Below are 11942 nucleotides of genomic sequence, written 5' to 3' on the forward strand. Positions count from 1 at the left end.
TAAATATAAGACATGATTGTAATATCATAATCATATAGATATAAGACATATGTAAATCTACATGTCTCTAAAAGTGGAACAACATTTCTACCAAGAATATAATATCATAAAATAGATATGAGACATAATTATATTATCATGTTCATATGGATATAGATATATATCACATAAGACATAAGTAATTTCTACATCTCTCTTCTTCTTCGAATTTATAACTTTCATAATATAGATATAAGACATAATCATATTATCATAATCATATAGATTTATTACATAATCATATTGTTATAATCAAATAGATATAACACATATATAATATGTACATGTCTCATATAACTAATAAGCATAAAATTACAGATTTGGCTATATAATATTTATATTGAATATCCATAAATATGAATCACTTAAAATAAGATTAGACTGGAATGGCTGCAATGTACACAAAAGACTTACATTATGTATCACAATGGTATCACAATCTTCTTATTAAATAAACAATAAACAGCGGTAAATAAAATCCTTGATTTGATTACTTAAGGATGCTGATTAAAGAAACTGACTAATGTGGATGTGGATATTAAGTAATTCTGTCACTGAAGAAAATTGTGAGTACACCAGTGAATATTTACGGATGCGGAGTTAACAAACTGACGCTTATGTAAACATACTAAATAATACTAATTGTGAAAAAAATCCTCATACCAGTGATTATTTACGGATGCGGGGTCAACAAACTCACGGAGATTGATTGAAGCATACTAAGTAATTCTCTCTGATAAAATCATAGACATACTGTTTAACTTTTTCAACTAACTAACAATTATAAACAAATTCAGACAAATGTCCGGTTTATTTAAGGTTCTGTCATTAGGGTACTAAAAAATAATATAGCAATTTGTGCTTTCCAATGGCAAATCTTATTAATCTGTTAAAACTGGCAGGGAATAATGTACAGAAAAAAGGTATCTTTTACAGTTTATCAGAAAAGAAAAGATATTAAAATTCCAGCAAAAATTCATTCCAAAAAATCATTTAATTTATATAATGCAAATTTATATTTAAGTGAATTGATATTTTTCTCATAATAATATTTCAATAAACCCTTATTTAACCATAATCGTGATATTATCGTAGCAATAAAGTTACTCAGACAACATTTCAAAAACTACGAGAAAAATCAAAATTAAATCGTGCTAAATGATGCGATGAGTAACTGTCTAAGGATGAAAAGAAATTTCTTACAGCTATTTCGAAAAGCAAAAATTGAATATAAAAGATTTATTAAAATCTATTTTAATCTGTGAAAATTGTGTAAATGTCATATGACAAACACCTAACCAAGAGAAAATCACACAAAAGGAATAGAATCGTCCTATTTTCCTTCTTCGAGCAGATAACCTTCGAGCAGAGGTCTCATAACACAAATCAAGTGGACAACCAGAAATGCTAAAAAATGACAGTAAGAAAATTACGATTGCAAAAATTTAATTAATTTCTTTAATTACTGGCATAATAAGGTTTACAATGATTTTTGTTGAAAAAGTCACATTTCGTTTGTTAAGTAATATAAAGAATATAAAAAGAGAAAAAAGAGGATGAGGAAAAACTAAATATAGATATGGGTGTTATTGATACGCTATAAGTGTTATGGATACAATATCTGTCATCGTTACGTTACATATGTTATCGATACGTTACATGTCTTATCGATACGATACAGATGTTAGCGAAATGTTACAGATTTTATTGATATGAGGCAGGTTTTATTGTATGTTGAGTATTTATTCTATGGGTTCTCATAAATAATTTTATTATTTTAATAATTCTGATCATTATTAGAGCTCAATTAAATAAAGTATTTTATTCAAAAATTGCACAAAGTCAGTTTCTGTCAATATGTCAATAGAGTTACATTCGTTTTATTTAGTATATTCTAGAAATTACTACTCATTATCCTTGTTTATACTAATCAATGAGTGTCCTTTTTGAAATAATAATAATTATTTTACAGTTTCCTTCTTGCTTTAAAAACATCCTTAATTTAAATTAATTAATTTGATATTACAATAATAAAATTCTTTGAATTTGAAAATAAATGCTTATAAAATACTTTATTTCAATAAGTTCATAATTATTATATTTAATGTATAAGAAACTCTTCAAATGCTTATATTTCTGTTAGTCATCCTTTTGGTGCTGTGTCAACTCAATTATTTTCTCAGTTTTGTACAAGTGGCTGTCTGACCTTCTTCAGCTTTCTTACAGATGAAATAAATTGATTTAATGAGGCATTCATCGGTAATAGCAGAATGTTTAAATTGCTTTCAAAAGGATTTCAAGGATTACATGTTGGATTTAAAGGATATGAAATATGTTAGACAGATTAATATAGCATTATTTGTGCAACTTTAAGTTAATGCTAAAATATCTTGTGTTTTAGAAATAAATTTAAAAAATATAAAAATATTGATAAGAACTTTTTTGAAAGGTTATTTCAATTGAAGTTCGAAATGTTGACAGACTAGAATATTCAATTAGTATTTAAAGGGGTTTTAGGAATTACTTATTTATTTATAATAATGTTGTTTTACACAGTTTATAAAATAATTTAATATAAATAAATTAAATCATAAATGTTGAGGATAAATATTCAAAAAAAAAAAAATTATTACATATAATGGCTTAAAACGCTCTTTGATTTAAGATCATTGTAAAAACAGATAATTCCAGAAATTTTTCAATATAACATATAACAAGTTCAAATTCTTAATTTTTTAAAAGAAGTATGTAACCCATTTACCTTTTTAGATAGTTACACAAGCTTCTATGTTTTGCTTTAGCTAGATGAAAAAATACCTAAACGTGGACGTGGTTGAACGAACTTAAGAAATTTAATTCCAAACATAAATAGTATTCCGTTGCATATTATTAGAAAAGTGGCATGGCCTCATCTGTATTTTCTTTATAGACAAGAAGTCAAGAAGTCACTTTATAAATACTTGAAATGTCGTACAGAGCAGATCCGACATGCAATCTGTCAGAAGATATAGAAGGCACTAAACATTAATCAAATGACAGTTTGAAGTCATTAAAAAAGTGCACGCTACACATAGACGTAGCAAACACTTAAATTATGTGTAGTATAGTGGTTCCTTTAATGTTCACAATTCAACTAAACAATCTACGAAAAGCTATCAGAATTGGCCAACAGAAAAGAAGTTTTGTGCCATTATGACAATGCCAAAATGCTACCCCATGTAATATCTTTGATGAATCGATGGAAAACTTTAATGCACCTACTGTCTAGCCCGAACATTGTACTATATGACTACATTGCACTATTTGTTTCGGTATCTGTGAAACCCTCTTAAAGGTAAAATATTAGCCGACCGAAGAGCCACTGATAATCATTTCATCGGTCAAGTTTTTGCGATAAGCTACAGAGATTTTATAAATGGAAATATAAAATGGCCGAAAAATGGCAAAAGGTATTACAATGAACAATTCGAACTAGGTATCCGAAAAATAGTTAAAGGCATCGCAATCAACCATTCCAACTAAGTAGATCCTAATTTTCAGCAACTTTCAGTTTCCTTAATTAATACCAATAAAAAGTTTATGAAAATGTGATACTAACAAATTAAGAACATCAAACGTCTTTCATGCAGGTAACCAGGGCTTAATAACAAAGACATTTTTAAGCCGTAAAAAAAGCACACAACAACACTCATAGTCAATAGACAAAAAGACCTAAGAGAGTTGAAAAGTTTTTTCTTATCAAATTATAAAAACAATAGACAACAATAGTCACTTGTGCATTTATTTGACAAAGTTTTCCGCAATAATGAAATTATAATCTATTCACATAACAACAACAGCCTCCTTACCTCCTTGACACTTAGCCTCGTTTTAATCTTCTACCTTTGCTTCCAAACTGTGTTGGTTGCTTAACGCTTAGCGTTTCAAATTAAACTTTTCTTGCCAGGCTTTGTTAACATTGTTTGTTTTAAGTATTCCTTAAATCCTTATTGTGCTTTTTTCTTTGCTCACTCCTTGCAAAATGTTAACTTTGTTAACTTTGATTTTTGTCTTCTACTCTATGTGAGCAGTTCCCGAATAGAAGAGTGGTTGCTCAACCCACGTTGGCAAAGGACAACAATTCACCAGCGTAATGAGCTTCCTTTGTTTAACCACAATTTCGGTACTAGCTTTGTTCTAAGTAGTGAAGCAATCAAATTTTGTGAGACTAGTTGAGGAAGTACTGGAATAACGACAATATAATATGGTTGACAATGTAAGTAGTTAAATGGTGGAATATTTAAATGCTGATATAATGTCAAATAAAACCGAAATGACAATCAACGTTTGAAATTCAGAGATTTTAAGTTTATTAAAGTTGACACTTGAATACTCGTACTTTTGATTAATGTAAAGTTTCAAAAACTAAAGTGAGGCAATCAAGACATATGTACATGTAGTGCCTGTTTTGCTCGTTATTAGTTCAATCTTTCCACTTTTGTTTTCTTTTGCGATAAATAAGATTTAAACCTACTGAGAATTCTCTTAATAATAAATGGAGAAGATTTCCACCTCTGATCGGGAGGGCTGAGACTGAAACGTTATTCTAGTAATTAGGGATGAGAGTAGAGATAAAGGCTTAGTACTTAAAAGTCTATGCTCATAAAAGCTGGAAGGAAGATATGGGAAAGGAAGATAAATGTTGGGAGTGCGGCTATTTTGCAAACACTATAGGTAGGTTAATTTTAGATTCTTTGACCAGAGTCACGGCTATAGATGGGAGTAATGGAGGCATCTGTATGCATCACATCAGAGTATTAGGTGAAGTACTGGGAAACTTGTGTCGCATAGCTAACGAAAAGTCAGAGGAATGGATGCTACGGCTTGGAACTGTATAATCTGCCAGGCGAGTATAAGCAGGTACTCGTTGATGCGAGTAATTTGAGCGTTCTTCTAAAGAACTGGGTTTGGAAGTGCTCATCGTCAGACTTATGCTAGTATTTGGTGCAATCACGTAAGACGGATTCTTTTAATGTCTCACACGTTTTTAATGTCTCACATGTATTGCTAGTTAACATATTTTAACAAATTTAGTGCTATTAGCACTATTTTTGTTTGTTTTACTAAATATATAGACTTTCAATAGACTTCAAAAAAATAGGCTTTCAATTCTACAATACCTATACTAATAAATATGATTTAAATAAATAAAATACTTGCGAGTATGAAGTGTAGACATTTAATAGTATGTTTCCACTGCTTACTTAGTAGGTTTAATTTACTAATTTAATTTCATTAACCATACAAAGAGCTTCCGTGCTTATTAACTTACTTAAAAATAAAGCAAGAGAAATTGAAACATAAATGTTAAATACAGCTTTTAAAAATGAATTTCCAAAAAGGAAAATTACCAAAATTTTTAATATTTGATATATATTTAATATGTAAAATGTAAACAAACAACAGTGAGCTGTAAAAAAACGTACTAAGAAAATAAGTAGTTAATAAAATCTTTGTTTTTGTTAATTGAATATGATATATATTTGTAAACTATATATAGGTATATGTATAAATGATTTAATATATCAATTACATATTCAATTTTTTGTGTAATGAGTGAAAAATTTTTAATTTATATTGTTTTGAGCTTTTAAATAAAAGCTGTCTTAAAATTCACAAAAAACTTTTAGACACAAAAAAGCTCTTTCACTTGCAATAAGTAACTTATGCCAATGAAAATGACAAAATCTTATAGTTAAGTAATTTATTAAGTAAGCAGTGGAAACATACGATAAGATATGATTTTTATTCATACCTTTTCAATATATGACTTGTACCATATTTCTACTTGTCTTATTTAGACAGTTTTGCTCATTAAGGTCCCTAATAAGATAATTTGCCATACATTGTGCTAACAAATAAATGAAAAATAAATCAACTGTATAAAAAAAATAAATTTCCCACAAGAGAAATTGTGGATGAATAGTTTTTCTGCTTCAAAAATTGTTGCTTTTGCATATAATTGTATTTAATTTTTCTTCTAAAGATAAACTATTAATTTTTTTGTTTGCATTTTATTGTAGTTTTTTGATTAAAATCAGAAAAGAGAAATCAATTTTAGTAAAAATTAAATAAGTTATGCTAAATTTAAGAAAAATTTTGTGGGTGGACGCAGACTTTTTCTACTGAGTGTATATGAAGTGAGGCTATTTCAAATATTCTGATTTGACAGAGCATCGTCAGTTCTTCAGTTCAATATTGTAAGAATTAATGTACGTCACCTTACCCATTCAAAATTTCTAAATATACCCATACGTGTGTTACTGTAGGCTGCATTGTTTTTGTTTTTGTAATTGTAAAGCTGTTTTTTTACTAAAATAAAAAATAACAACAAAAATGACTATGTAAATATCAAATGTGGTTTTTATTGTGTTTACAGCTGAACTATTAAGAAATTTGATTTATTTTTAGTTTAAAACTGAAAACAGCTTCAATGCTTGCATTAAATAATTTATAATATAAGTGTATTATAAATTATAATTAATAAATTAAGTTGATGGTAATTTTCTTTTTAGTATTTAAAGTTGTATTTATTTAAAAATAGTAAAGGCAATATATTTTGAAATTCTTTTTTTTTTTTTTTAATATTGATTATACATTTTAACATAAAATAATTATTTTATAATCTTATAATATTTTAATGGAATACTAATATACATATGTTTATTCATAAATATTATTTAACTATATTTAATAATTTAATGCAGTCTTTTAATGTGATGACTCTTAAAACTATATTCCACAAGAAAATGTCAACAACAAATTTACCAACAAATACTTTAGTTTATATATTTATTCAGTTTAGAATTCCTTTAATGTCTTATTTTGCAAATTTGGTAAAACATCATTTATTCATTGCATTTGTTTGAAAATGTATTAAAAGAAGTATCAAAATTTTTTTCAGAAATATTGAAATATATTTTACATAAAAAAAAAATCTAATAAAAAATTAAAAAAAACCCTCTGTTGTGCATCCCTTGCGGGGATCGAACCCGCGACCTTTGGATTAGAAGTCCAACGCGCTATCCTCTGCGCCAAAGGGACGGTTTGATTGTTGTTGCCAAAGAAGTAATAATTATGAGCAGAACAATTTAGAACAAAAAAAGTTTTATACGTGTGTTTTGAAAAAATATATCTAACTTATTACCACATTAGACAACAATAAATATTTGAATATATATAGAAAGAAAAAGATCTGAATACTAAAGGCTACTATTTCACTATTAAATACTAATTTAACGTATAAATGGTTTTAAATTTTATTGAATTTCGCTATGTATAAAAAGTAATATAATAAAAATTTATGATTTAATTTAACAAATTATATTCATTCGTAAAGTTTTGATATTATAATATATAAATATATTTGTATATTTATATAAATTATATGAATTCTATATTACGTATATTATATGACAAGTGCATTTTTATATCTGAGCTTATACGAAAATTTATTGAAGTTATAGTATTGATTCGATATTAAAATTCGTTAAAATTTTTCCATTATTAATTTTAAATTAATTTATTCTTATTAGGTGTAAATATAATACGTATACATAAACGCAGTTCATATAAAATAACATTCCCAATAAGATATTTATTGCAATTAATATTACTAAGTGAACGCTTTTTACTATAATTAGAATGATCTGACTTATGTCAAAATACCAGTTTTTACTTTATAACTTGTTCCCATTTTAAAGGTAATTTCATTATCCTCTCTCATAGAAGTCCTCGTCCCTATTTTTAAAAAGTTGGGACAGTCAATTTTCACAAGCATCTCTTATACAATGCGGTTTACAGATAACTAATGATATTTATTAGGAAAATAATGGATTTTATTTTACTGCACCTAATACTAATGTTGTATATTAAAATAAAAAAAAATTCGTTAAATTGTAAAAGCCGTGATATAAAATGTGTACTGGCGTAACATTTGTTTTGAGTATATGTAATAAAATTGTTTAAATTTTTTAAAATACATTTTTAGTTTAAATTTTTGGTAACACAGTATACATTCAATTTGATTTTAATAAAGATATATTTTTAAAAATAAAAACATATCTCTAATTTTTTTTTTCGTATTTAATTTTCATACGTTCAACTAACAAGAAGCACAATGTGTGGAATTGATTGAACACACCCCATGTGACACTTGTCAGAACATATGTTGACAATTATTGTCAATAACATTTTTGTTTTATAACTTTAAGTTGGTCCGGTGTTTGATAAAAATATAGTTAATAAAATGTGGCCAATAATAATGGCAATTTTACGCAGAAATGCTGTCTATATTACACTTCCTGTAGCAGCGGTCGTTGGCTTTGTTGGTTATAACTTAGAAAATCTAATTTCTGATAAGTACACACCGTACAATAGTAAGTATGCCGACTACGTGCAGATATGTATCCTTTCATCAACTTATTTCTTTGTTTTGTAGAATCAATTCAAGAAGATCGTATGGAGCGGTTAACAGAAGAAGATGTGTTATTAAATGCAGCTGACGTTGAGAAACTGGGACTGAAATCAAATGTATTAGAGCGTAATCTATCTCCATCGTTACAAAAGAGTACTTAAAAATTGATTATGTTTAAACCAATACCTATTTTTGTTTATAATTTGTGCGCGTAAATACATATAGTATATATTTTAAATAAAAAGAAGTTATAAAATAATTTTGTGAAATGATGAAATAAAAAAAAAAATTTTGACACATCCCTTGCGGGGATCGAACCCGCGACCTTTGGATTAGAAGTCCAACGCGCTATCCTCTGCGCCAAAGGGACCGTTAAAATTCTGAGCCAAAGTTTATAGTTCAAAGTTCACCAAATGTTCTTATAGATCACAATTTATGCTAATGTTCTTAAATTAATATTTTCTTGATCAAATAAAAAAACGATACTAATTATGTATTCGATCATAGTAAACATGTCTAATAGAACATAAACAGGTTTTCGTTCTGTTAAGCACAATTGTAAGAAAAAGTAATAATTGAATATATAATCTTTATCTACACTTAAAGATATTTGTCTAGATGGTGAAGTTAACATTTTAGAGCTACTTTTTTTTTAATGAAGAACTATAGATCACGACATTCGTTGAAATGTCACCATCATAACTTTGACTAGAAGTAAGGAACCAAGTATTTTAGTTTAAACGCAGAATAAATAAAGCACAAATAATAAAATTCTATACAAAGAGCTTTAATTCTATTTATGAAATTATAGGTTTAATAGAGTGACTTTACATTATAAGTCCCTGTTTTTTATTACTCCCGAATGAATCTTTGTAAAAATGGAAGTTATCAGTAAACTAAGGTGCGTGTTTACAATATTGTTAATGCTATTCTTATCTACGATACAGAAAGACTAAAAGCGACATGCACATATGTATATAACATCTGTAAAAATGAAATGCTAGAGGTCTATGGCAGTATTAAAACTTTAAGTGAAAAACATAAAAATCAAATTGTAAAACATTAGAATTTAAATTTGGACACATCACCAGAACTTTATGCACCAAAATATTGATTTATATGTTAAGAGTACGATTTAGTTTCACTAAAAATTTGAAACAAAATCGGTCTGGTCTGAAACTACTTCCCATTCGTCATATAAATTCCATACTACAAAAAGTTTAACAATTTTACGATATAAAACATCTATTAAGTTCGTAATACTTTGTCCCAATAGATTTGTTTGTCTCTAATTTATTACTTCTAAATTAATTTTAAAAATGTTATAAATGTCTTAAATAGAATACGTTTAGATAACCGATAGATTATATAGTGAGGAAAGTATTGGCATTAAATCCACAAGATTACAAAAGACCTGGTGCGTGAGCGAAAACATGGAGAAGAACAATCGAAAATGAGCTAGCTTAAGCAGTACATACATGCCCCACTAGGGGAAATGGACAATAGTAGTAGTTATAGTTTAGAGAAGAGCTGTCCAGACCAGATGCGTTCGAAGGCCAATACAAATCACTGTACAGATTGGAGGGCCGCAGGAACAAATACATACATTCACAGTTGTTATGGAAAAAAATAAAAATTCGGTTGTAATACCATAGTCGTAATTTTTCTTTCAGAATAACAAAAAAATTACTTACAATTTGCGAAAGAAAACATGTGATTCAACAACAATGCTCTTAAAACCTTCAGAGTTAGGTTTTACTAGCAAAAATTTTTATGTCTTAACTTTTAGTGCAGTCAAATTCAAAAATCAGTCTATTGTGAATGTTTACTCGAAAATATTGCCAAATTCAAATCATCTGTTAAAATGATATGAGCAGAAATAATAATAAATTGCAATATATCAAAGCAATTAGATAAAAAATGCTTACAATTGCTCTTCTATTATTCATTTTATTTTCTTTTATTTAAATTAATCAAGTTTTAGTGTTAAGAATCGGGGGAATTAATCAACCTATCCCGAGCAAATTTATCCAGGATAGTGGGAATTAATACGGGACACTGCCCGTTGGGAGGACATGCCGTGAGGCTCAACATCAGGACCTCCTTACATTGTAGGCATTGCATGGAGGATGATGAAGAGGAATCACCAACACTCCTTTTGCTACAGTGTCCTGCCTTCAATAGACATAGACTATCCTACTTAGGGTCGAACTTTTTCTATTCACTAAGAGAGCTACATTCTATTTCCATAGCTCGTGTCAATGGCTTTGTAGCCAATACCAAGTGTTTATAGGGACAGGTGTCAAATTCTTTAGGGTATCACAATGGACCTCATGGTCTAAGTGAGTCTTCGGACGGCCCCAGTAACATAACCCTAACCTAACCTAGTGTTAAGAATTATAATATATCACAATGTATACAACTAACAAAAAACATATGCAAAAATTAGGCATTTAGCATATTTTAAAAGTGATGGCAATTGGGTTTTAACCAGACTTAATGTTGTTTTTTCACAACTCTGAAAGAAAAAATCAACTCTGAAAAAAAAAGAATATTAATATAAATTCTTTTATTTGGTATACTATAAAAGTAAAATAATGTGATTCTATTAAAGTACATCAAAAGAAATGCGTAATTGTGATAGATTAGAAACATGTTGTGGGCCGCGTAAAAATTAGTCGCTGTCCGCACAAACATTAGCTGTGAACCGCTTGTGGCCTGTAGGATAGCCCTGCTTAGGATATTCCTGGTTTAGAAATCATTACAGAAATGCGATTTATAGTCTTATTTTGAGTATTGTAACATGCTGTACATGCGGTTTGTGGGTCCTGCTTGGGACAGCCCTTATTTAGAAAAATTATAGAAATGTGATTTATAGTGTTATTTTAAATATTGTAACATGCTGTACATGCGGTTTGTGGGTCCTGCTTGGGGCAGCCCTGATTTAGAAAAATTATAGAAATGTGATTTATAGTGTTATTTTAAATATTGTAACATGCGGTTCGTATGGCCTGTGGGTCCTGCTTAGACCAGTCCTGGTTTAGAAACCATTACAGAAATGCGATTTATAGTGTTATTTTAAATATTGTAACGTATCTGGCTAAAATCAACGAAATATCATCAAAATCCCAATGAAAAATTAATAACAGAATATCGAAAGCAATTTACTGTGCTTGATGGTTTTTGGTATTAATGCAAATTTTATAAATCACATAAGAGCAGCTGTCCTTTTAAAGGAGTGCATATCAAAATCAACTTTATTTTAGTTTTATTATTGTAAAAATATTTTCAAAATTATGAAACAAAACATTCATGGTTGGTAAAATTGGTTTTTATTTTGTGCAATAATATTTCAGTGTCTTTTGATATCAAATTTCAAATAATATTACTCTAAATTCGTCATGACTTCGCTGTGAGTCCCTAAAGTCCTTCAGTCAGGACAAAGTAT

At 28.3% G+C, this 11942-nt stretch overlaps 1 protein-coding gene and 2 non-coding genes across 3 annotated transcripts; 1 reads left to right on the plus strand and 2 right to left on the minus strand.

The window, feature by feature from the left end:
- Positions 1 to 7049: 7049 nt before the first annotated feature.
- Positions 7050 to 7122, minus strand: Trnar-ucu. Its single transcript has one exon. It is a non-coding gene; the product is annotated as a tRNA-Arg (tRNA).
- A 1021-nt stretch (positions 7123 to 8143) lies between these two features.
- Positions 8144 to 8717, plus strand: LOC119682624 (small integral membrane protein 12-A-like). The gene is made up of 2 exons (XM_038096111.1): positions 8144 to 8456; positions 8519 to 8717. The coding sequence occupies exons 1-2, from the start codon at positions 8327 to 8329 to the stop codon at positions 8653 to 8655; spliced, it is 267 nt and encodes an 88-aa protein (XP_037952039.1). The 5' UTR covers positions 8144 to 8326; the 3' UTR covers positions 8656 to 8717.
- Positions 8718 to 8791: 74 nt separating this feature from the next.
- Positions 8792 to 8864, minus strand: Trnar-ucu. Its single transcript has one exon. It is a non-coding gene; the product is annotated as a tRNA-Arg (tRNA).
- Between the last annotated feature and the right edge of the window lie 3078 nt (positions 8865 to 11942).

The sequence above is a fragment of the Teleopsis dalmanni genome, chromosome 2, assembly GCF_002237135.1.
Source record: "Teleopsis dalmanni isolate 2A chromosome 2, ASM223713v2, whole genome shotgun sequence".
NCBI classification, from domain to species: Eukaryota; Metazoa; Arthropoda; class Insecta; order Diptera; family Diopsidae; genus Teleopsis; species Teleopsis dalmanni.